This window comes from Leptidea sinapis, chromosome 34, assembly GCF_905404315.1.
Source record: "Leptidea sinapis chromosome 34, ilLepSina1.1, whole genome shotgun sequence".
Taxonomy (NCBI): domain Eukaryota; kingdom Metazoa; phylum Arthropoda; class Insecta; order Lepidoptera; family Pieridae; genus Leptidea; species Leptidea sinapis.
In genome coordinates, this window is record NC_066298.1 from 5,920,382 (window position 1) to 5,948,046 (window position 27,665).

Sequence of the window (27,665 nt, forward strand, 5' to 3'; positions counted from 1 at the left end):
TCCACCAAAAAACCATTCAAATTCGTATTTACAAGCACTCGCTAGCGTGAGCTCAATATTGAGCGTAGTTTTCGTGGCGTCATGGTGATATTTAAAGTAGTAACTAGCTTCACACCTAAAGTAGCCATCTCTTCCTAAGTTTACTATATGACAGAGCAAAATAGTCTTCGTTCTCAAGCCGAATATGGTATAACCCTTCCGAGTAAAAACGTCAAAGACCACGAGAAAAATGTAGAGCAATACTGTTTTCGTAATTTATAACTGGTTATATTTGGTAAAAGTGACACTGACACCGGTGTTGTTGACAGTTGACACATTTACGGCTGCATATCTATATAGTATTCGTTTTAAAACGTAGACTGAGAAAACTCAGTTACTACGTTTTAAACAATATTATTAGTTGTAGATTAAAATTAACCTTTGATTCAAGTGATACTCTTTCTGAAGATTTTAAGTCCGTGTTTGGTCTTAATACCCCGATTAAATCCTCTAAAGCTTCCTTGTTAGTTCTATATTCACTTATGTTTTTTCTAACACACATTATATTCATTATTATTGTGAGGGAAGGGTTCAGGTGTTTATGGGTAATTTTTCTCGAAGTAAATTTCTTGGTCGCATATTACTTATAAATTGCTCTAACAGCCTTTAGATATTTGGAGCACAAAAACACTATGAACAATTGCAGCATTTCTCCACAATAACAAACCCTGTGGCATAATGCTAGATATAGGTATATAATGGAAGTACCTACGCAAAATAGACCAAACGAGCTGTATTCACATCAGTCAAGTGTGTGATATTTTTAAGGCGCTATAGTCCTAAAAAGTAACATTTTTAAAAATCTACTTAAAATACTTCTACAAATACTACGGTTCCAATTTTTTGACATGTTTATCTTCATTTCTTTATTTAAATTATCGCTGTTTCGAAAACACGATTACGAAAAATAATCTCGATAGATTTATTTTTTGAAAAATAGTCTTTTTTTATCTGAATTGTTTATCTTTATATATATATTTCTTGTGTGCGTGTGTATGTCACTGAACTCCTCCTAGACGGCTGGACCGATTTTGATGATTTTTTTTGTGAGTTCAAGGGGAATCGAGGATAGTTTAGATTCACAATTGAACTACCTCCTAAACGGCTGGACCGATTTTGATGATATTTTTGTGTGTTCCAGTGAATTTGAGATTGGTGTGTGTCTTCAGGTGGATTCGAAAATGGTTTAGATTCACAATTAAACTACCTCCTAAACGGCTAGACCGATTTTGATTGACATGTGTACAGGACAACGTCTTTTGGGTCCACTAGTATTATCATAAAGCTATAAACACAAAACTTATTTTATTCGATAGTTTATTAGTATTTATAAGTTTTCATTGTGGGATTTATCAATACGTTTTGTGAATTATTTTATATTAATTTTTTTCGTAATACACCAAACGCGACGCCTTGTTTGCATGCTCGCTCATGCCAGCAGTACGCCCGTGACCACTGTCAAGGAAGGTACTGTGTTCGTGTCTCTCTGGCTCACATTACGTAAGATTTTAGCAAACAAGTACAAAGCGGGAATCATAGTAAAAAAATAATGATGATGCGACAGCGTATTTGTTGAAATATATAAATGTAAGTCGGAAAGTACTAAAATAAAATTTACGTAATACTATTTTGAATATTATGCCACGCGGGATTTTTGTATGTATGTACGTATGGGAAGTTAGATAAATCCAAGATGGCCGCCGCACAAAATTATGATTTCATCAATATGGATATCGTGTCCGAGGTTCTCGAGGGTGCAGAGAACGATTTTGGGATCATTTTTGAAATCCAAGATGGCCGCCGCGCAAAATTATGATTTCAGCAATATGGGTATCGTATCCGAGGTTCTCGAGGGTGCAGAGAACGATTGTGTGATCATTTTTGAAATCCAAGATGGCCGCCGCACTTAATTATGATTTCAGCAATATGGATATCGTGTCCGAGGTTCTCGATGGTGCAGAGAACGATTCTGTGATCATTTTTGAAATCCAAGATGGCCGCCGCGCAAAATTATGATTTCAGCAATATGGGTATCGTATCCGAGGTTCTTGAGGGTGCAGGGAACGAATTTGTGATCATTTTTGAAATCCAATATGGCCGCCGCGCAAAATTATGATTTCAAATCCCAATGATATATAGATATGATATATACGTTCGAGCGCTTTTTGCCTAAAGTATTGGGAAAACCTCGCCTTAATATTATGCAGTGAAGAAGAACACACACACATAAATATACTGACGTTTTCTAGTGTTTCGTGTTCGTGTTCTTTAGCACACAGTGTCCTGATTTTAACGATTTAATTCCTAGGTGGCACAACAATTTCCGAATATTTTTGTGCTACTTTTATGTGTGGCATTAGGGTTATCATTATAACCTCCACGCATACGTATGGATCCAAAAATAGCATTACGCGGCGGCCATCTTGGTTTTCAAAAATGATCCCAAATTAGTTCTCTGCACCCTCGAGAACCTCGGATACGATACCCATATTGTTGAAATCATAATTTTGCGCGACGGCCATCTTGGATTTCAAAAATGATCCCAAATTCGTTCTCTGCAGCCTCGAGAATCTCGGATACAATATCCATAATGTTGAAATCAAATTTATGCGCGTAATATAACATTTCTCTCATACGTCGACAAAAAAAATATTTACTTCAAAAATGCATAAAAAATATCACAGTAATTCCGTACTCTAGCGCAACTGTAAGTTTTAAAAAATATTACGCGGTCCTTCAGGGTCGGCGGTCGTTGACCCGCATCGCTCGGTTCGTTCTCAGCCATGCCCGACGCCCGTGTCCATGCGTACCTAACGAATCTTACGTTCGAGCTATTTTTACATAAAGTGTTGGGAAAACCTCGCCTTAATGGCAAAAGCTGCAGAACTCAATTTGCTAAATTACTGATATGTAGAGAAAAAAAGAAAGAAAGAAGTAAATAGTTTTATCAAAGGTACATTAACAGAGATTGTGTATAATAGCCATTAAAAATACTTAAAACCTATTTAACACATACCAAGGAGCGAAACTAGAACAAGTTATTTTTTAAACTGTAAACAACGTTGGCTCCGTATTTGATGGCGGAATATCCCAACGTCTCATACGATGGCAGAACCAGGCATAAATCGTACTCCTATCTATTAAGTTTCAAAATATGCCGGTATTATTAATAACTGCTAGGTACTGGTATTCTTTAAATGCAGAGAAATGCCTCTGTTTCTAGCTGTAACGGCATATCTTGTGGGACTATTGAGGCCTACTTGCTGCCAACCACTTCCACATATAAGTCGCTGTTTGATGGAAGCCTCAGGGCACGCCATATGCAGTTATAACTTGCTAGAGCTACTCATACTCATGCCTGTCGTGCGTGTATATGGAATAGGAATTTCTCTTGGTCTCAGACCTTCGTAAGCGACAAACCGCCCGGTCGCCACTTGTCTACGTTACATATCCATTTGTTGTGTATAATACCTTACCATATCGTTATGGGTTTTCCGCTACACATTGCTAAATATATAGCAGCTTGATCATTGTGAGGAAAAAAAGTGAATTATGATAAACATTTTCTTAACGAGACCAATTAAAAATATAAATAGGTAGACACAAAAATATAACTAAATACCTACTAATAATTTGGTAATATTTTTGTCTCCACTCCCAAGAGAGTGTTAGATCAGTTTATTTTGGAAATGCGGACCTTTATTTCAAAAAAGTTTGATGGATGAAAATTAAAGCGAGAGATAGGTTTATTTGTCAAAAGTTTTATATATAAAACAATACCATTGCTACTTTTGCAGACGACACAGCTTTAATGGCTGTAGGGCATTCGCAAGAAGAAGCAGTGTGTAAAGCATAATCACCATCTATGATTGGACAAGAAAGTAAGTGGATATCAGACTTAAGGACTCAAAATCAACTCACATAGATTTTACATAATATAAAACATTGAACTATAACTCGGTCTTCATTAAAAGTCAAGTAATAGCCTACGAGAATACAGCAAAGTAACTTGGCATGACATTAGACGCAAAGCTATGCTGGAAAGCCTATGCGAAAAAGGATAGGAGAGGAGTTGGAATAACGATATAAAATTATGTAATGGTTATTTGGAAAGCACTCTTAATTAAGTTGTAGACTCAAGAGAAACCTTTTGAGTTAGTGTAGTGAAGAGCTAGTGTAATATAGTGCAGTGAATAGTGAAACTAACATATTCTACTAAGTGTAAATAAGATAAGAGACTAGTACTAATGGACACTTTCTTAGTTTCACCAAAAAATATTTTATAGTACAACTTTACAAGTACAGAAGTCTCACTCAGCAAAATCGATTTAAAGAAATAGGGACGCTTGCGGCCATACGGAACAGGACCTCCTCCTCGCGTCGGTTTCCTCAGTGCTGAGGGTCGTGATCATCTCGACAGAGTACTTTGTTGCGTATTATTTTCCACCATCTGCCCCTGTCGGAAGCAGAGTGTAAAGCGTCGTTGACAGTGGTTTCAAGGGCAGTGCGAATCTGATCGGTACATCGCATGGGGCTTCTTCCTCTTGGTCTTCTTCCCTCCACCTTCTATTCTAGTATTCTAGGACCCTACGCAAGTAGATGGTAGAGAGCCTAGTCACAATGCCCAGCCGTTTCAGGATCGACACATTAGTTCGGTGTGCTGTCCAAGGTATGCCCAACACCCTTCTCCAGCACCACGGAACAGGACAATAAGATGTAATTCAGATCGCGCAGCGCTATTATCCTACATTTTTTTTTACCTAGAAATTCCGTCTCTTTCTATTGCGTGACTCTTACCTATTCTGACGACAATAGGGTTTTCTTCTTAACCCAAAACTGTACCTACTATCATGAATGGTAATTTCATTATAATAATAATCTCTTTAAATTAGATTGTTGCAGGGTCTTTAGGAAGTTTAAACAATTTAAATATGGATTGCAATGACGCAACATGCTTTGCTTTTTTATTTTTCTCCATTTTAAATGAACGGTCGGACTGGTGATGTTGGTGAACAAAACTCCCGCCGAAGTGCGTCACTGCTCGCTCTTTAGACCTTACTGGCTGGCCTACTGTCATACTGTGTAGAGGCCGCCGCCCGTACTTATGATTTCGATACCTACACGGGGAGTCAGTCAGGCCTGGTTTTACTATACTTATTTTTAATAGCCTAAGGCTAGATTGTAATTAAATTATCAAACTTAAGTAGGTTTTTATCATAGAAGGAAAATAGAATATTGGGACTTTCTTTAATTCAAATAAAACAAAAATTCCTCAAAATAAAATTTATTATCTTAATTCAGTAACACATTTATTATCACAATAACATCAGATATTTATCTTACAGCTAATAATATCTCTAACACTATGGAATATGATTAACTGGTGGAGTCTGAGGGAACATTTTGGCCCAGGCCAGGGAGTGGCGTGGAATAGAGAGCACTAACGACAATCTCAGTATAGCTGGGCTGTATTAACTATATAACCTTACACACTATTGAGTAAATTACATGAAATGTATATCGCACGCGCTCACACAAGTGGGTAGGAGGCGGCGGACGCGATGCCGCAGTGGTTGTCGCGGTTGCGCGCCATCTTGATGTACCCCAGGTCGCCCCACGTGCGGCCCCACGAGTTCTTCACGAGCCAGTAGTCGCCGCCCTGCTCGTCGCTGCCGTAGCCCACCACCAGGACCTGTGGAGCGTGGTGCAATTAGCACAACTACATAGCGAGGTAGCAGGCAGACATATTATGTCTGTATAAAAACTTCCGTTGAGTGGCAAGCTTGCGAGGGGCGGGCGGATTTTTTTTTTGTTAAAAATACACCGAGTAAGACAAGCTACACAATATACTAAACGAAATGTCATTTTACGGACTGTAAAAGTAAAAATATTTATATACAAAACTTATCTGTGTAAAATACGACAAGCCGTCAAAATGCGGTCAGCCGTAAAAGTTATATGTAGCAGTCATCTTAAAAATTATTTTTCGTATTATTATCTATGGTGTTTTAGTAACTATTCTATTACTAATAAGTAACTTTTAAATATGTGTTAGTTAAATAAAAATACTATATACATTCACGAGTAATAATAGAAATGTAATCTGTAGATAAAGTTAAAAAATCATCACAAATGTGTGACTTTAAACAAAACTTGTTTATATTATTTAACAAAGAGCTAGCTTGTTTCAAAACAAAAGCGTTCAAGTACGTTTTTATAAACAAAACACAAACGCTTGAAGAGCAATAAATTATATTGTAATCCGAGCCGTTGCGTCATCGTTGAAGTCGCTAAGCCTGTGTGTTTAAAATGGCTTAAAATAGCACCTAATGGGAAGTTATATCCTCAGTTTGACCAGAAATCGGTGGCGGTAACCACTTACTTTCAAAAATTCAATTTTCAGTCAGTTGCTCTAAGCGAACTGAAGTTCAAACTTGGTGTTTACTTTTGATTTTAGTTGTGAATAAGGTAAATCAACGAAAACTTTTTTGTATGATGTCCGATTTTACTAAAGGCTATTATCTATTCACCTGTGGTAACTACATCAAAATCCATTCAGTATCAAAGATGGTCGCTACAAAACAAATCGCTGACTTGTGTTCTGTTACTGTTCCGTAGCCACCCCTTTCTTTTTAGGTACAGACAAACATGGCTATACGCGCTATTCATAACCAAGGCTCAAAGAATCATTAATAGAAAAATTTAAAGACAAACATTTTGACTATTGCTTCTCAATATATTCTTGATAATGTTCTATATGTTCATAAGCACATTGAGGGCAATTGCTAGAAACTGCGACAATCATAATGTTAACACGAGGAACAAACATAAAAATTTTATGCTTACTACCCGTCATTTCAAAAGTCATTTCTGTCAAGTCATGTTAATAAGTCTTTTACGGGGCGATATATTATATGCTTTTACAACAAGATCCCAGAAAATGTTCAAAACAAAAGTATTACGATATTGAATAGAATTGTTAAAAAGGGTTTATGTGGTAAAGGTTACTATAACATGACTTTCTTAATGATTCCACAGATTGGGAATCGAGCGACCTAACCCTCAGGCTATTAAATAATAGGTTTAATTGTACAATATTACTTTGCAAACATATTTTTTCGATGAAAAAAAAGCCCGCTGACATTTTTGCGCCCATTCTTCTCAGGTCTGAGGCATTCTTTTCGGAATGGGTGGTAGTTTTTGACTTTCAATAAGTGGTGTCACTCACCCCGTGGTCGAGATTCTCGGAGGAGCAGTTCTCGTCGTAGTAGACGCCGTCGGCGTACATCTGGAAGGACTCCTGCGAGGCGTCGATGGCCACTGACACGGGGCCTATGGTGGCCAGAGCCTCCTTCAGCTTCTGCTCGTTACCCTGCGGGATATCCACGAAGCCCACGTCGTCAGCGCCGGTGTTCTTGGGGTTGTACCTACACAGTTCACGTTACCACATAAGCACAATAATAAACCGAATGATAACAAATTAATGATAAAACAGTCACTTGATTGTCTATGTGAATAGTAAATGAAGAATAATTTAAAATGATTATTCCATCAAAAACATAAGTACAAAAACCAAGTCTCGCAACTCAGTTATTCTACAGTAAGAAGTTGTGACAACCATGTAATACCAAATCGATCAATTTATTCAGTCCCTAGTTAAGGGTCCTTCTGTCTTATGTAATTACTTATTAGCTAACCTAACAATATCTGACTTGATTTTTTTACAAGTTATATTTTTTATGGCATCTCATTGTAGATTGATACTTTTCCCTTTCCCTTGATGGTACCCCATCTACAACTTAAATACAAACAATGGATTTACTTAAAATCCGTTTTCGTTTCATTCTTATGAACTCGTTTTTATAGGTAGTCTTCATGTGTCTATTAGATTTTCTCGGAGATCTTGATATTACAATTATTTACAAGTCTGAATGGTAAATGCTTCTTACGGCCGTTCCCAATATACTATCTACAGATAGAGATAAATAACTACCATATACTGTCAGTAATTAGCTGTCAATAATCTGAAGCTGTCCCAATACATCCGATATGTCATTCTTATCGCCTTATATTGGGGCGCGTGAATTTCAATTTCCATACAAACTTCTATCGCTGGTAAGCTATACGTCGTCCCATTGGCAGACAGCGTGTACGGGTAAGGTGAGTTACCGTCGATAAGTTTATTGGGACAGAAAAGTCAACGATAGTTACGATTTTTATCTCAAGTAAGAGATAGACTGAATATTGGGAACGCCTGTTAGTCTCTAGTATGCACAGATTGAGAATTTCTGTGCTTGAATACTTCGAAAGTCGACATTAAATAGATATAAGCCACCCATACTTATTTCGAAATCCACGCAAGCAACACACATTAATATGGGATTTAAACGTTATTTATGAAGTTGGCGTATCTAGAAAACTGGTCCCAAATTGCAAAATATTTTAGGGTTTCCTTAATTTATACACTAAACACTAATTGTATTCTAAATTTGAAGCTTCTACGTCTGCTAGAAAGTTTTGATGATTGGTCAGTCAGTCTGTGAGTGACAAAATTAAGAAACTTTACCTTCTAGTTTTATCCACAACGAAGTTATACGGGATCGATAATGGCCTGAAATGCTTCAAGAAAAGTTTTCCAAAAAAATTATGATGAGGACCGCGCGAGTATTATTTTAAGTTACGAGTCACGTGTGAGTGATATTTAGACCAGTTGTTATATTCACCGTCTGCTGTGGACAGGGGCTCACCTGCACTCGTCGTCGACGGCCTCGTACGGGTGCGTCTTCTCGTGATATTTAGACCAGTTGTTATATTCACCGTCCGCTGTGGACAGGGGCTCACCTGCACTCGTCGTCGACGGCCTCGTACGGGTGCGTCTTCTCGTGATATTTAGACCAGTTGTTATATTCACCGTCCGCTGTGGACAGGGGCTCACCTGCACTCGTCGTCGACGGCCTCGTACGGGTGCGGCTTCTCGTGATATTTAGACCAGTTGTTATATTCACCGTCCGCTGTGGACAGGGGCTCACCTGCACTCGTCGTCGACGGCCTCGTACGGGTGCGTCTTCTCGTGATATTTAGACCAGTTGTTATATTCACCGTCCGCTGTGGACAGGGGCTCACTTGCACTCGTCGTCGACGGCCTCGTACGGGTGCGTCTTCTCGTGATATTTAGACCAGTTGTTATATTCACCGTCCGCTGTGGACAGGGGCTCACTTGCACTCGTCGTCGACGGCCTCGTACGGGTGCGTCTTCTCGTGATATTTAGACCAGTTGTTATATTCACCGTCCGCTGTGGACAGGGGCTCACTTGCACTCGTCGTCGACGGCCTCGTACGGGTGCGTCTTCTCGTGATATTTAGACCAGTTGTTATATTCACCGTCCGCTGTGGACAGGGGCTCACCTGCACTCGTCGTCGACGGCCTCGTACGGGTGCGTCTTCTCGTGATATTTAGACCAGTTGTTATATTCACCGTCCGCTGTGGACAGGGGCTCACCTGCACTCGTCGTCGACGGCCTCGTACGGGTGCGTCTTCTCGTGATATTTAGACCAGTTGTTATATTCACCATCCGCTGTGGAGAGAGGCTCACCTGCACTTGTCGTCGACGGCCTCGTACGGGTAGGTCTTCTCGGTGTCGATGCCGCCGTTGTCCTTGATGTACTTGAAGGCGTTGTCCATGAGTCCTCCGTTGCAGCCGTTGTTCCCGTACGCGCCCGAGCAGTCGATCAGGTTCTGCTCCGACAGCGACACCAGGAACCCGCTCTGCCGGAAGTGCTGCCCTTCCAAGGCGCCGGTCTGCGACCAATCTCAAATTTAATCTCCCCCCAGAAGTAAAGTACCAGAGCTATGACATTCACAATTCACAAAGTATTGTTTGATGGAGCCTCCGAGTTCCGAGCTTGGATTACTAAAGATTAAATACATACTTATATTCATAAATACATAATAAAACTAGCGGGCCCGACAGAAGTTCTCCTGCACACACGTCTTAAATTTGAAAAATCGGTCCAGCCGTTAGGAGGTGCTCGCTAACATACATACACATGGGCAGCAGATTTATATATGGACAGAATTGAGCATCTAAATCATTCTCAAATTCACTGCAACACAAAAAAATCATCAAAATCGGTCGAGCCGTTTTGGAGGTAGTTCAATTGTGAATCTAAACCATCCTCGAATCCACTTGAACACACACAAAAAAATTCATTCAAATCGGTCCAGCTGTTTAGGAGGAGTCCACTGTTGAAAATGAGGACAAACGAGAGTATGGGCGGGCCACCTGGTGTTAAGTGATCACCACCGCCCACATTCTCTTGCAACACCAGAGGAATCTCAGGAGCGTTGCCGGCATTTAAGGAAGGTGGACGCGCTTTTTTTTGAAGGTACCCATGTCGTATCGTCAAGGAAGCTCATTCCACATATTTTTAGTAGGTACTGCCTCCTTTGTGTTAAAAACAATTCAAGTCAATGTGACTTATTCAATAAGTTGAAATGACTCATAATATCAATAACTAGTTGATACACGCGACTTCGTCCGCGTACACACACGACTGAGCACATAGTGCTTACAAAAATCGTTGTTCTTAAAACTTTAATATCGATATATAATATAAAGGTATCATATTTTTTTAAGATATGGGCCAAGTGTATAAGGAACAATGATATTTAAAAGTATAGATAGCTTACGTAGACAACATTCGGTGTTTGAAAATGATACACAAACGCACACATGAATAATTTAACATTGCAATAGCACACTACATTACGATTACACGTCAAAGAAGGATAGTAAATGCAATTATCGCAAGCGAAAAAGAGATAACTCTAATTTGCTAATTGCTTCGTATTTGTATAGAAAAATACATTTAATTCATCAGATATGATTTTTTACTGTACACTGTGATTTATGCCTAAATTACGATTCATTCATGAGTTCATGTAGTAAAAGCTATAAAGTAGTAAAACTGCATTGAACTTAGGTAGATAATGTGTCATTGATTTGCCAAAAAGATTTAAGATTACAATTATTATTTTTTGTATCTTATATTATTTATGAATGTCTTTTTGTTGAGGGTTTATTACAATAAGGTAATGGAAGCTGAAGAAAATGATCCATTGATTCTTCAGCAGTTAGCAAGGGATATACTGAAAGAGACAGTGTTACTGAAAAAACTCCTACGTAAACAAATAGCACTCACTGTCTACATCCGCTACCTACCCTAAAACTTGGTTTAGTAGTTTCAGCTACCTATATACGCACTTGTTTATTAAAAATTATTACATTTCGTATTACATTCACTGCAACAACGACTTTTTTACATCATTTCCTAAAATATTCTACCTCGATCATCCCGCAACAGACAGCATCAATATTTTGTCATTTCTGTACGTTAATCTATGATCGCCTTGGCGGCGATCGGCGTTGTCTTGGCGACATATTTATTTTGTTAGATAAATAATTAAATCTAATAAAATGTTATGTGTATTATTATGTTATGTATGTAATTCTATGATTTTTTTTACTTTCGTAATTAGTGCATCTTCCCGTAACACAAGGCGGCATTTTAATGGTGTACCTATATCAAATTGTAAGCAATTCTGTTAACAACAAACGCGTGTGTACCGTTTTCGTATCCAGAGAGAGCGACTTTGACCAAATGAACCAATTGACTCAATTTAGGCGATTGATTTTCGGCGCGCTTGTGACATATCTAACTCTTTTAATACTATAATATCATTGATAAGGAATAATAGTTAGAAGACCTTATTGAAATCTATCCAATAGTTTTTGACATAAAAACGTCGTATCATTTTATTTATATAGATTGTGTGCGTTGACACGTGAACAGAGCGACGAGTGTGTTCGTGTCGCGGTCTTGTTTCAGCCACTGACCTCTACCATATAAGTATATACCACTGGACTGGCGGCTGTCAAAGTGCTTTTGTGCCTGTTTGATATTCGCCATTTTGACGCTGTTGGCCATGTAACGAGAGTCTACGGTACTAGAACTAGTGGTGACAACCTCAGCAAACATCGATAGATGGTGGGAAACTATTTACAAAAAATAATGTGTACTTACTTTATAATGAACGGAATTAATTCCAAATGCAAAAATACTTCAGAGTATTGTACGTTCCTTCGCAGCCATTTATTATTATTATGTATTATACGTCAAAATTTGTTCTCTGGACGCTCGTGTGTGGCGCTTCAAATAAGCACAAAAAATTTGCTGTCAAACAGATGGAACAGTCTGTCCAGTGGTATTAATACAGGTTAATGTGTTTCAGGGACGATACGACATGGGTACCTTCAAAAAAAGCGCGTACACCTTCCTTAAAGGCCGGCAACGCTCTTGTGATTCCTCTGGTGTTGCAAGAGAATGTGGGCGGCGGTGATCACTTAACACCAGGTGACCCGTACGCTCGTTTGTCCTCCTATTCCATAAAAAAAAGTGTTTCATTGATGGACACAAATGTAACGTCCCTAGTACCGTAGGTAACAATAATGTAGGTATTTCTCGCTCACAAGTTATAAGAACACAATCTGATTGTTTAAAACGACATCGCGTCGGGTCGCGCTAGTCTTCTAGTCCAGGCAGTTAAAAAAATATCAGTTAAACTATAAATAGACTAGTAGTTGCCCATTGCATTCGCAACTAAAGGTTTTATCTCAATAAAATGTTTAAGCAGGGATAACAGAGAGAGTTGTCATACTGAAGCAAGCCTGTCAGCCATTAAGTTGGCATAGCGACAACCCATACTGCACTGGACGCATGCCAAGAAAGGGAAGATATTAGTGGGATCATTATGGAGCAATGGGTGCGAGCCAGAGATGAATTTCATGACGTCACACCGTGTTCAATACTGTGGACTCACCGTGCTGAATGACCAGCAGGAGCCGCACTTGCCCTGGTCCTTGACGTCGGTCACGGCGCCCTTCTGCCGCCAGTCCACGTGCTCCGGCAGCTGCACGTTGGCCGGACTCACGAACTTGGCTCCTCTCAGCTTCTGACCCTTGCTGTACAGGCTTTTGTTGTGTCTACACAAACCACAGACAATATTGTCTCATTTAGATTGATAACAAAACATCATTGCAGTTTCTAATATTATTGATTAGGTGGGAAAAATTTTGTCAACCTAAATAGGTTACTTAATTTAGAATTTGTTACAGGAATATATCGGAAGAATACTATGCTTCTATTTCAAGATTTCCCATATAATAGTACATTACATCGTAAATTTTAAATAAGTAAACATGCACCACGCCCCCATGCCAATTAGCTACATAATAAACCTATCTTTTACAGGTGTTTTCCCTGATAGGCTTAAAATTTCAATCATAAAGCCTCTTCATAAAAAAGGTGATAAAAACGATATGAAGAACTATCGCCCCATCACGCTCATACGAATTTTTTCCACGTCTTGGAAAAAATAATGCATAGAGAATTCAGCTTTATATCATCTTATCATTTATTGACAAATTAACAGTATGGTTTTATAAATAATAGTAGGACTACCTAAGCTTGTTATGCTTTAAATTAATACGGAAAGTCTAAATGATAAATTTGATGTCATAGGAATCTTTCTTGACATGACTAGAGCATTTGACCTAGTCTGTCATAAATCTCTCTTAGGTAAACTTGAAAAATACGGAATTAGAGGATAATGTCTAGAATGGCTAACAAGTTATCTTAATAAAAGAATGCAATGTGTAGAAATTCTTCAAACAACCAATTCACATTGCAATGCTTATCGCTCTGTATATAAAGTCTAACATCCGTATGGTGTACCACAGGGCAGTGTTCTGGGCCCTTTATTATTTCTCCTTTACATAAATGACCTTCCGGGCGTAACTAATCAATTATGTATAATGTATGCGGATGCCACGACTATCCTAGTTAAAAGTAAAAATAAATGGACTATTGAATTTGAAGCAAATAAAGCATTGTCTAATGTAATAGAATGGTTAGAACTAAATAACCTCACACTATTTTGAATAGGGTGGTAGTGTTTGACGTTCAATAAATGATTTTAAATCCTATTTTAAATAAAAATATTTCAATTAGAACTATTACATGGGTAAGTACATAATATAGTATTGTTTGAAACCTTGTCATGGCTGACAACTGATGTACTTGTTATAATCGTAATATTTACTCAATATTATCCTCAATTATGTTAATCAATTCAATTCGTTCAATACACGATTATAAATTAACATCAACATATTTTTTATGGAAGTTAACTATGAAGCTCACATTTAAATGAGAATCTGTTTCTTTGTTAAACTCATGAGTAAACCTATTAATAATGATTACAAAATGAGAACCAACTGTCTAAACATTAAACAAAAACCTAAATAATGTCGATGACAACATTGGGGTCAACAAGTCTTATTATTTATAATCAAATGAGTCATGTATCCACATTAAATTAACGTGTACTTATACGATAAGGAAATTGTATTAGGGAAGCGTGCCGCGACCGCCCGCGACCCCTTGATAGTCTCTCGTTTGTTTTGAAATTAGAATAGTAACCGGAAAATAGTGGAACAAACAGCCACACAAAGGAAATAGATCGTGTTTAAGTTGAGTGTACTGCGCAGCACATTGTCATGTGACGCGGGCAGAGGTCAGCGGGCCACTATCGCGAGCTGTGTTTGTAAACATCCGCCCCGTACTGCGTGCGTCACCTTCGACGAGGAGTGCGCAGTACGGATTCTGATCAAGAGATCATGATCAAACACTAGTACTATTGAAATAAAATCGTGTATACAAGCACTGATTCAGATTGGTTCAGTTTAATTAAGATAAAATCATTTAAACGGGTGGCGCGATATATCCGAGCCCCATTTAAATATCCCCATGGGTGATAAGGGGAAGGGATGCGTGCCGGTTAATCTTAAAGCGGCGACATGTAAGCTAAACGAGGTAATCTCAAACGACAAGCTCGTGTTGTTTCATGATTATGAGAACGCTGACCTTCAAATAGCGTGTCGACTAATTTGGGCTTCATTATTATAATATAGACACGGTGTGAGAACACGTACCATACTTTAACGGTGACATTTTCGTATCGAAATGGTAATCTAATAATGGTAATATACAGGACGTCCCACGGCTGTGCCACTTAAACGTAACATTTACCTTAAAGAAGACTTTCTTTTAATTTAAAAAACAATCTCATCTTTTTTTATGAAAATAAGGGACGAGACGAGCAGGACATTCAGCTGATGGTAATTGTCACGCCCTGCCCATTACAATGCAGTGCCGCTCAAGATGATTGAAAAACCCAAAAATTCTGAGCGGCACTACAATTGCGCTCGTAACCTTGAGACATATTAAGATGTTAAGTCTCATTTGCCCAGTAATTTCACTAGCTACGCCACCTTCCAGACCGAAATACTGTAATGTTTACACATTACTGCTAAACGGCAGAAATAGGCGCCGTTGTGGTACCCATAATTAGCCGGCTTCCTGTGCAACGGAGCCTCCCACTACATTAATATATTTTTAAATAATTGCCTTGTTGAACCGGGAATCGAACCCGCTGTGCGAGAAAAAATACCCTGTAGCTATATCACTATCACACCGATCGTCCGTCGTGTCCGCAGCACGTCCCAGTCAGACAGGTCGGTGTCCGGTGACAGACACATTATCTATCACACGAGGTGGGCGTCATCGGTGTCAACGTATCATATATTGCTCAGATGTTTATATTATAACAAAATTACTCATTAACCAGTATAATGCTACAACATTGCGTCGAACTTATTGTAAGTGCTTGCTATGACAACTCACTTGGCAGTCCTGTTGAAGCCGTTCATGAGGTGCACGAACTCGTGGTGCAGCATGTCGCTGTACTTGTTGGGCTTCAGGGTGAAGGTGGTGAGGCCTCGGGCGAAGCGCGCGTTGTGTTTGGCAACCTTGTGCTTATTCTCCGCGAAGATCTTCATTCGGAACTTGTCCTCCACCTCGCTGTCGTACTGCTTGTTGTGCTCGAGCTGCAAACACAACAAACTGTTAATAATAGATACGTTTAGACCTTTTTGAAGTTATACTTCTTTAGGCGCCTTATGAAAAAATTATGAGAGTGAAATTCGCATCACTGTAACAAAAAAGTTACAGGTTGAAGTTGGTTCCTAAAATGTTTTGACGTTTATGTCATTCGCTATTTTTTTTAGCTTCTTCCTCCATTATTAGGACAGGCAAAGGGTTCAAGCCCATACAGCAGTATTCATTTAATAATTAATTGTCAAAGCCATCTTTGGAAGATTTTTACAAAATTGTTCTTTCGTAACAACGTAATGATTTTTGCTTTGTTAGGCTAAAGAAGTATCAATTCTTGCGTGCATACATAAGAACACACACACTTTTTTAACCTGAGTTATGACTCCATTTTACCGCGCCAGTTATCTCAGATGTAACACGTAAAATGGCAGCCGGATCCGGATTCACCTTGACTCATCTTTTTAGTAGCAACTTATTTTTAATTAAAGTGACGACGTGAGCTGATGCACCACCAGATGGGAAGTGCATGACGTCATCTGACCACAACCCTGCAAATTTAGAGCTGTAAGGGATATTCATAGGTGTAGAGTCAGTAGTGTCTGTCCGCTTGGGTTGTCTGTTCCAGAGGAAGCTATCCCGCTCAAAATCACGCGTGGCGAGTGTAGGTACCTACTATTACATTTGGATTGGCATCCACTTCAAAGCTATCAATATGTAGCACATACAAATAGTAGTATTTTATTAAGTTTGTTCGTCACCTACATCACCAGTACGACCGATCATTTTAGCAAGGCATATTAAAGGTCATTGCGATTAGGTACCTACTATTACATTTGGATTGGCATCCACTTCAAAGCTATCAATATGTAGCACATACAAATAGTAGTATTTTATTAAGTTTGTTCGTCACCTACATCACCAGTACGACCGATCATTTTAGCAAGGCATATTAAAGGTCATTGCGATCCAAACATTTTTTAAGCTAAAGACACTAAACAATCTAATTAAAAGTGATTATTATTATAATCAAATTACCATTCTTGATCGCTACCTATTTATTTCCTATACTAAGTAGATTTTACTATATTGTGGTCTTCCATGCATACATTACTATCTGCAAGTAATGTAGGTATGACAACGAAACAATATTGATTTAAAATTATGATTACATACATATTTATATTATAGAAAAAACTGTTTTTATAAGTTGACCTCATACCAGTATATATATACCCAGGTAGGTACAGTTTTAGGTAAAGAAGACAACCCAAATGTCGTCAGAAGAGATGAGAGTCACACAATAGAAAGAGAGGCAGCTTCTAGGTGAATGAAAATATAGGTTAATAGCGCTGGGCGATCTTCATTGTGCCTTAAACAATAAAGATCCCCTATTTCACTTTCTTGTGAGACACTGAAATATTGTAAAGAACATTTATTATCTATGGATTACAGGTAGCCAAAGACCCACGGGTTAATAATATATAATCAATCTAACTAAAAACTCTTAAAACAGCAGTACACAAACTATAATAACATCATCCATGTAAACAAAAATATTCATTAAATTAAAACTACTGAGCTAAACTGTGTCAAATTTTTATGGGACCAAATGGCAAACATTCTGCATATATCTAAAGAAGTATCGCGAAAATTGGATCCTAATCTCTTAGTGTTATCGGTGTATATACATAAAAAATAATGCCAATTGAATTCCAGTTAATAACAAGATGACATAATATAATTGTACAATGTCAGTACATTTATGAAAATTTAATATACCTTCACAAAAATTGTCACCTTTTTGCTCTTAATAGTGATTTTCATAATTATAACACTAGAAATAAGGGATTGCTTGTAACTAATTCTAGTAGGTTTCATAAGATACATAATAGCTTTAAGGGTAAATTTATACACTTTTATAATATAGTTGCACCCACTGTTTAGGCATTATCTATAAATAAATTTAAATGTTTTATTAAAAAAAATCTCTATCGTAAATCCTACTACTCCACAGCTAAATATCTAATCGATTGGACACTGGGACTAGATTATGATTATTTTATAACAATAGCAATGACAATATTGTATATTTTATTAAAAAGAGTGCAAATTTGTTAATGGTAATTAATTATTTGATAATTAAACTGTATGTATTGACATAAATTGCCCCTTTACAAATTTAGTTTTTGAGTACTTTTATAGATACTTCTACTACTATTAAATAAATGTGGTGACATATTATGATTTGCTGGTCATTTTCTTTCCATGATTTGTAGTATCAGATTTCTTCTGATATGACAAATAGTAGAAAATAACTAAAAAAATTAGTTTATCATGCAAAATCACAAATTTCAAAACCATATTATAGCAACTTATGGCTGGGCATCTGGCTATGTTAAAAAAATGTTAATTTAACAGTTCAAAGTATATTAGATTATTTAACGCACATGTATGCTTCTGTGTGAGAACTTTCCAAATGCAATATAAATAAACTGATTTAGTGTCTCTGATACAAGGTCGAAATCACTTACCATCTTATGTGCCCCAATTTTGTCAGTTACTTCAACTTGGTAGCTATAAAATATCATGCAGAATAATTAATTTAACCTTACCTTAAATGCATTCCACTCCTCTTTGACAAGATCAAAGAAGCTCACAGCACTAGCTGCTGCAACCAGCATTAGCAAAGCTGCTGTACACTTCATTTTATTACTCTGAAACAAAGAGAAACAGTAAGAATTTAAGAAGGCAAAAGAAAAAAAAAATATTAGTATCTGACGATATCCGTCTTATAAATATTTTGTAGTAATTACAGAATAAAAACTTCAAGAATATCCTCTTAAAAGATTTCTTTGTTAAGCATTATTATGCTTCAGATGTGGCAATAACCAAGTAATACTTTTTCTCTAATGAGGCAATAAGTCACTCAAAATAATCGAGAGAATGGAATTCAGTATATTCCAGTAAGGTTCCTTACTGGAATATAATACCTACCTCGTAATGCATATTTATTCGTAGGTGGGTACATACCTAATATATTACGCTTACGCGCATATCTACATTAATTTAACCAAAAAGCTGATAATGTTTTTATCCGATTTTGCTTAGTTTTAATAACAACGCATTGAACATTGAATGACTCAACAGTTATTACATATTAATTTTCCTGTACCTAAGTGGAAGTTGATACTTGTTAACGAATATTTCGAACAAAGGATTTTGCATGGGATTTTATATTGCTAATCTAAACAGCTTTCAAATATTTCTAATACATTTAAGCAACATTTTTAAAACTTTAAACTTACCTATAAACTTGTTAATTAGGTATCGAAAAATTTCCCAGAAAAAATTTACTATCACAAACAATGAACACAACTTGTACCCACAATACGATATCAATTTATGAAGTAACAGCTTACAGCACAGAGTACCTTTGTTTATATAGGTAGGTACCACAGAACACTCTTGATATAAACTGGTAAACTAACAAGTAACAACCAAGGAGAATATAATTACTAGGTACCTTCTAACAACTATGGCCTGTGCTGACAGCAGTCATGCTGTCAGCTGTGAAGTGTGACCCAAAGAGAATTTAAGCACTATAATCGGTGTGACCTATGCCCACAGAACACTATACTCTAACGAGTTGTTACGAGTTGTTGTAACGAAACGTTGAAAACTTACCAATATCAACTAAAGGACTACTTCCACTTAACGTCTTCTATAAAATGAACTGCAAAGCAATGTTTCGACACACATGCCACTAAGTAGCAATAGAGTATATGCATGATTTTTAAAAATACGTAAAATTGTTTTTTTTTACGTCCTAAAAGTTATCGAACACAGCAAATTATAGATAAAAACATTCCTATTCAATTAAAAAATAAATATTATTTTCCGGCAATAAATTTCGGCTATTCTAACGCATATAATTGGAGTGTCTGTTTGTAATATTGAAATAACAGTTTTTTACTACATGTAAGTATATTTATATTGTACTTACACCAAAATAACATTTTTTACAATTTTTGTCTGTCTGTCTGTTTGTTCCGGCTAATCTCTGAAATGGCTGGACTGGACTGATTTTGACGGGACTTTTATTGGCATCTGCCAATAATAGCTGATGTAATAAGGAGTGACTAAGGCTAAGTTTATTTTAGAAAAAATGTTTAATTTTAAAAAATAAAGTAATGTTGCTATGTCCAAGAAACGGTCTAACTCTATATGGCAAAACAACGTTTGACGGGTCAGCTAGTCATTGTTGTGGTAAATATTAAGGTACCAATTTTGAAGTAAGCTTAATGAAAATGTAATTTAATATTTAGTTTATAATAATATTGTTTTTTACTTTAAAATGTAAATTTACAGAATCTTAACATTGATATGGTTATCATAATATGATTCTCGTTGAGATCTTTAAGAACAGAAAAAACAATGGATGTAATAATCCACTTAAATTATATTTTCTGCATTTCTAGATTATGTTTCACAAATTATGTGTATAAATATTTTCTATATTAATTGAATTGAAAAAAGTGAAAACGTCAAAATCTTAAGTTCATATCCCAGACAGATGTCTAATGCGTGTGTGCTAATATGATGCGGGTTAATATGTAATCTGTGAATGTTGAATAATTTATTTTTTCAATTTTAGCAAAAATAATACATTTAAAACATTAATTAATAGTTTTTATTAGTGTAATTCATTGCGTGTGTATTCCTGAAATAGTTATAAATGATAAAAACAAATCTAAAATGTGTGATTGTCCGAAAATGGTGATTTTTTTTCAAGGTCGTGTTTGTTTACTATACTAAAGAAGACTATATAACTATACTAAGACAAGTAAGGAAAAATAGACGACAGCACACTATAGTACTTCCTATGTAGTCTGTAGCACAGTACATACTTATTACTACATTTTATTTGATTTTAGTCTGTGGTGAGAAGTGAAGCACGTGGATTCTGGAATTTGGTGTACAAATAGTTCATCTTATTTATTCAAAATAAATGTTTTAATACTATATCACAGACCACTAAGAGCTACTACTATTTCTGTATGCGTATTGCGTAATTCAATTTGAAGTAAATAAGAAGGTCAACATCTCAAACAAGGAAAAATGAAAAAGTATGATGAAAATAAAAGTAACCGAAGTAAAAAATCAAAACACAGACTATTTAAACCTCGTAAAAAAAGAAATTCCGAAGAAGATTCTGCCATACAATATTTACAAGGACAGTATGAACAAGTATGTACTCATGTTTTGGATTAAGAAACTACTCGTAGAAGTCAGAGTGATAGTTTGACAAGTTGGAAAATACCCAGCAACTATTTATTTCATAAAATGTTTTCAGATCGTTCCCGAAAACATTGACACTTTTAAAGATTTCCCACTTTCACAAAAGACGCTCAAAGGCCTTAAAGACAATAATTATGTGAAGCCGACAGACATACAGAGACAAGCTATAGGATATGCCCTCAAAGGTAATGATATTTTAGGTGCTGCTAAGACTGGCTCAGGAAAAACACTTGCGTTTTTGATACCAATATTAGAACAATTGTTTTGTAAGAAATGGACTCGACTTGATGGTGTCGGAGCTCTTGTTATATCACCTACAAGAGAACTAGCTTATCAAATATATGAAATTTTAAGGAAAATAGGTCAGTACCATGACTTCTCAGCAGGCTTAATTATTGGGGGACAAAACCTAAAGTTTGAAAAGAAAAGAATGGATCAAATAAATATTTTAATCTGCACACCTGGAAGGCTGCTCCAACATATGGATGAGAATCCTCTATTTGACTGTAGTAGTCTCCAGATTCTTGTCTTAGATGAAGCAGATAGATGTCTCGATATGGGTTTTGAAACAACAATGAATGCAATTATAGAAAATTTACCTCCAAAAAGGCAAACTTTATTGTTTTCAGCAACACAGACAAAGTCTGTGAAAGATTTAGCTAGATTGAGTTTGTCATTCCCTACTTACATTGCTCCACATGAACAGACAGAAACAGTCACCCCGGATTCACTTCAACAAAGTTACATAGTATGTAAGGTTGATGAAAAAGTTGGTATATTGTGGTCATTTATTAAAAACCATTTAAAACAAAAAGTTCTGGTGTTTATGGCAACATGCAAACAGGTTAAATTCATGTATGAGCTTTGTTGTAAATTAAGACCAGGAGTGAGTTTGCTTGCACTCTATGGCACACTCCATCAAGAAAAACGAGAGAGAATATATCAGGAGTTCTGCAGGAAATCAAATGTAGTTTTATTTGCTACTGACTTAGCTTCAAGAGGATTGGACTTTCCTAAAATCAACTGGGTAATACAGTATGACTGTCCAGAAAATGTTGAAACTTATATACACAGGGCTGGTAGAACAGCAAGAGGATTTCTTGGAAAAGGTGATGGGCTTCTTATGCTATTGCCCAATGAAGAGATTTTTGTTGATGATCTTAGAAAAAGTAAAATTCCCATCAATAAAATATCTGTGGATCCATCAAAGGTTATATCTCCACAACGGAAAATTGAAGCTCTTCTCTCTGATAACATAGAGTTAAAGCAAACTGCTCAGAGAGCATTTGTTAGCTATTTGAAATCAGTTTTTTTGATGAAAAATAAGGACTTATTTAATGTTCAGCTTTTAGACACTGATGCATACGCTAAGTCATTGGGTTTGATAATTCCACCAAGAATAAGATTTTTACAAAAATTACAAGTCAAAAACATGTTTATGAATAAATTAAAAGAAAAGGATAATGTTGTGGAGAAACTAAATTCAAAGTTTAATGCTAAAACTGAGTCTGATGAATTTATATCAGAGGATGAACAAGTTAGTAATATTCCTAAGATGAAAACAAAGAAAGAACAAAAAACTGATGCTAACTTCAATTTCCATAATTTTGATGACAGTGAAGAAGAAGATTTTCTGCATGTTAAGGAAAAGAATGTTCAATTAGAACTCATTCCATTGGAGATACCAAAAGAAAATAAAAAGAAGGCAAAGCCAGTGACAAAAGCTGCCGTAGCTAAGAAAATACTCAAAAAAAAGATCAAAGTGAACACCACAACAAAATTCACAGATGATGGTGAAATAATAGAAGATGAAAAAAGAGATGTAAAATCAGAGTTAGCTAAACAATTTCTTAGTGAAGATGTTGGTGGTCTTGATATAGAAAGAGCTAAGGAAGTTTTACAGGAAGAAGACAAATTTGACAAGTTAAGGTTTAGAGAGAAAGTAAAGGCAAAACATAAAGAACAAAAGCGTAAATTAAAACATAAAAGGATGGAAGAGGAAGGAGAAAAGGATGATTTTGGAAGTCAATCAGAATCTGATGGTCCAGATCTCTCTTGGCTACCTGATCCCAATAAAGTGTATGATACAGGAGATCACTCTGATCAACATGAGAGTGACAGTGAAATTATAGAAAACAGGCAGAAAGTTATTAATACAGATTCTGAAGAAAGATATCACAGGTATATTGATTTTCTTCATATAGTTTCTATTGTCACTCATACTTTTCAGTATTTTCCAAGATCAGTAAAATACAATTAGTGTATTTTTTTCTTATGGCATATTTTCAAATCTTAATATTGCAATGTAAGTAATGTTACTAATTTGGTAAATCCAGTTTCTTAAATCAAATATGCTCCAAATTGAGGTGAATAATTACATATTATAAAGCCCTAACATAGTTTGTTCATGATTTGTATTAATTTGTGTACAAATTAACTATCTCTCAAATTTTAACTATCTATACAAGGTATAGATTATATTATGGTTTGAACACCAGTAAGAGTACTTAATGGGAAATTTACCATCACTGAGATGGATTTTTGAGTTTCATAAATATTATAATGCAATTTCAAATGTCATCGTCTAGGACCAGAATATGTTGTGTGATTATAATTAAATTTAGAGAGTACTTTGGTACTGGCATCACACAACCTGACATGAAGATATGTATTTAAATAATTCCTAATGTGATAGAGTTTATATGTTTCTTGAATCTAATTCTCTTCAAATATTATTCCTAGATTATGAATCTCATGAACTATTTTAGGATTGAGTCAAACAAATTTTTACAACAACTTTAGGGGTTCCCAGTATTATGAATTTGGTCTTAGATGGATAAAGAACCGGTGAATTATTTACTTACCAAGTATAGATTTGGTTGGTGTCTGAATTTATAAATTTTTCTGCTTCTGACATTTTGTTTGGCTTGAAAGACATGTAAAGTAATATCATCTGCATTTATTTGATATTTGCTATGTTAAATGATTTAACTACATTGGCACTGTACAAGATAAATAATAGTAGTCCTAATATTGATCTCTGAGGAACTTAAGAACACTACAATCAGAGAAAGACTTACTTCCATATTTCTGTGTAATGACTACAGTTTGGGTTCGATTGCATAAATGAAATGGTGTTCGTTTGCATTTGTACCAAGTTTTCTGTCATCAATCAGTCATCAGTCTTGAAAGGAATCTAGTTGGGGCTCACTGAACATCCCCTCTTAAGATCCAACTGGCTTGAATTGTTATTGCAAGTTTTAACTTTTCCAATATGGCAGAATAATATAGTCTTCTTCTATAGAAACATGTGGGTGTGTACTGACTAGAAGCATATCCCTAAGCCCAATGTATTGATTAATGGTGTTCTTATTATTCCAGGCCTACTAAGAGGAAATTGGTGGTAAATAGAGGAATTTCACAAGATTCTGTGAAACCTAGAAAAATTAAAAAAGTTGAAGATATCTCAGCAGCCCTGACAGTGGATGAGGCTGAGGCTCTTGCAATGCAGTTATTGTACAATAAAAAATAAATAACAAACTTGTATCAATTTTCATAATTGTAATAATATACTGAACTGTGACTATAAATATTCACATAAATTTTTTATTTTTTCAAGGAAATTGAAAGTTTCATTTCATTTTGTGTGGTTGCTGTGTTTAAGATGAAATTCACAGGAATTTATTAATTCACTTGGTGACGAATCCATCACATACTGGTATTGATTGTGTGATTGTTTTTACTTTTAAGAATGAAATATGGGTGCCTTAATGACATGCCACTGTGGACGTTAAGAACGAATTTTCGGTAGTATACTAGCACCCACTGAGCAAAAATTTAAGAAATAATATGTTAAAGCTTCTTTGACAAAGAAGCCTTACTAAAGTAGGTATAGTATGTAAATATAGGATAATGATGCACAGTCTAGGGGTCTACTCTCTTTCTACGAAACGAACGCAATTTGAACGAAGTTTCGATAGTGACCATACTCTATTTTATTTTCGGACACATCGACGAAGTTCGGAACCATAGACAATATTCGAGAACGAATGGTGAACGTTGCTTTTATCCGACTAACCGAATTCTACCTATGTGAATTCAGGTCAGTGTTGTCATCCCAGCGATGGGTAGGTAGTAACCGAAGAGAATAATTTTAACACTAGGTACGTTCTGGCACTAACTTTTTTTTTATTCTGTAAAAAGTTTTCTTAAGAGTTCTCAATTTTGGTGCTATTATCTATTATTTTATATATAATCTTAGTGCTTTTTAGCACACCTCGAAATCGCGATACCCACTTATTCTATCAAAAAGTTTTAGGTAAATATCAGTAATATATTTATTTTATTTTTTTCACTAAAAATATTGCCTCTACTACCTATCATTCTTTAGGTACATCTTTTCAAATGGCTGCATATACGATGATGAAGATAACCTTTTAATTTATATGTCTTATTACTCTTTGTTAGTGGTATGTTATTTTTCCTGTAATAATAAAATAAACAATAAATTTTGTTATTTTAAACAAACATTAAACTTATTATAAATGTCACTAATGATAGGAAAACCACTACTGTTAGAAAGGTATAAATAAGAAAAAGTTCTACCTTTATCATTTCTAACAGTTATAGTAATGCAGCTCATTCCCGAGCCTGTAGAGCTTGAGGTGAAGAAGCAGCTGATTGAGAGGGAACCCGCCTTCTTCTTTCAGATTGGAGTTCAGACAGAGGCAACTCGGGAATATCAATACCAACCCTAATACATATGGGGCGAATACTTATTTTTAATAATAATAGTCTTTATTAAAAGGTATATACCCAATACAATGTATGTTACTTAAAAGTTAAATAAAAATAAAAATTAATAATTAAAAATTGCCGATGGTAATAAGCTTATCATATATAATTAGCATTTTGTCGTCACTCTTAATGCAAATTGGTCGTACCTGTTTGGTACACAGGTACCACTAGGCACTGGCACTCAGTGCACCGGGAGGCGAACAAAAAATAGCCCTGATATGCTGTCATATCAGGGCTATTTTTTGTTCGCCTCCCGGTGCACTGAGTGCCAGTGCCTGAAAATGGAACAGTTAAAATCCTCCGCCAATGTACTGAGAATCTCGTTACTAGAAGTACGGAGACGACTCCAAAAAGATGCTGTTCATGATCTTATGATCGCGAAGAAGTCTGGTACTCCGGCCTTTGCGAACATGTCCGACGCGCTGCAGTACCGTGGCAACTTCATCAGGATATGATACGCGTCATTGTATTGCACCCTGATGTTGTTGACAGCACGCCTGGTGAACTTGACCCAAAGTTGACATGTATAGAAACATAAACAATATGGTCTAACCAATGTCACCTTGACTTCGTCACTGCACTTTGCGAAGCGACGTGCGAGCATGTTGCATCTAACAGCCAGAGCACGACGTTCCCTCTCTATATCTTCATCGTCAACGAGATCTTCCGTTAGTATATGTCCGAGGTATCTGAACCGATTAACCCTTTCAAGTACAACTCCGTCGAGAAATACCGCTGGAATCGTCTCCGGACCACTACCCGAACGGAACACCATCGTAACTGTTTTATTAACATTATTCTTAAGGCCAATTTAAAATTATTATTATTTATTAAAATTATTCTGTGGCGTAACGCTCACATGTTGCTAGAAGCTTACGAAGCCCCCTGTTTGAGGGGCTGAGAAGCACCATGTCATCTGCATAGCTGAAATTATTCATGCATGTGGACCCTATGTGACAACCAACCTTGGTGCTCCTCAGCTCCGCAATCAGGTCGTTCACGTACAGGCTAAAGAGGTCCGGAGAGGTCAATCCACCCTGACGAACACCGCACTCTAGTATGTACTCACTAGATGTCGCGTCGCCTCATCTTACACTGTTAGTTTGGTTTCCGTACCAATACCAACAGATTCACCGTTTTTTTAGGCACATTAGTGGCGTCTAGTTTCTCCCAAAGTAAATTATAATTCACAAGGTCAAAAGCACGACTTAAGACCAGAAAACAGGCGTAGACCGACGTACCTCTGCTGACGTAGTGGTTTACGGTTGCCTAAAAATCGCAGAATCTGTCGAAAGCCCTGGACGGAAACCAAACTGTGCGTCATTCAACTTAATATTTTCATTTAAACTTGGATGTATCAACCTTTCCAGTATCTTACCTAATACTGTGCCTAACCAGATCGGTCTATAGTTCTTAAGACTGGAAAGGTGACCAGTTTTATTCTTTGATATTGGAACTACCACAGTTTTCATAAGTTGTTTTGGCAGGTAGCCAAAATTTATGCAGGCGTTATATAA

At 36.4% G+C, this 27,665-nt stretch overlaps 2 protein-coding genes and 1 long non-coding RNA gene across 5 annotated transcripts; 1 reads left to right on the forward strand and 2 right to left on the reverse strand.

Annotated features, from left to right (window-relative positions):
- Nucleotides 1-5,307: 5,307 nt before the first annotated feature.
- Nucleotides 5,308-19,503, reverse strand: LOC126974972 (cathepsin L). The gene is made up of 7 exons (XM_050822743.1): nt 19,359-19,503; nt 18,666-18,767; nt 15,844-16,046; nt 12,920-13,082; nt 9,633-9,838; nt 7,268-7,466; nt 5,308-5,731 (listed from the first exon to the last, which is right to left on the reverse strand). Exons 2-7 carry the CDS (start codon nt 18,756-18,758, stop codon nt 5,570-5,572), a joined length of 1,026 nt encoding a protein of 341 aa, XP_050678700.1. The 5' UTR covers nt 18,759-18,767; nt 19,359-19,503; the 3' UTR covers nt 5,308-5,569.
- LOC126975017 (uncharacterized) lies at nt 8,381-9,626 on the reverse strand. 2 transcript variants are annotated; one of them, XR_007731609.1, is made up of 2 exons: nt 9,445-9,626; nt 8,381-8,974 (listed from the first exon to the last, which is right to left on the reverse strand). It is a non-coding gene; the product is annotated as an uncharacterized LOC126975017 (long non-coding RNA). The 2 variants fall into 2 exon arrangements; XR_007731610.1 differs by lacking the exon at nt 9,445-9,626 and adding an exon at nt 9,069-9,183.
- A 1,484-nt stretch (nt 19,504-20,987) lies between the features above and the next one.
- Nucleotides 20,988-24,974, forward strand: LOC126974921 (probable ATP-dependent RNA helicase DDX10). 2 transcript variants are annotated; one of them, XM_050822662.1, is made up of 4 exons: nt 20,988-21,300; nt 21,407-23,452; nt 23,483-23,532; nt 24,733-24,974. In XM_050822662.1, exons 1-4 carry the CDS (start codon nt 21,172-21,174, stop codon nt 24,881-24,883), a joined length of 2,376 nt encoding a protein of 791 aa, XP_050678619.1. In that variant the 5' UTR covers nt 20,988-21,171; the 3' UTR covers nt 24,884-24,974. The 2 variants fall into 2 exon arrangements, with proteins under 2 accessions (XP_050678619.1, XP_050678618.1); XM_050822661.1 differs by having other exon boundaries at nt 21,407-23,532.
- Nucleotides 24,975-27,665: the final 2,691 nt, after the last annotated feature.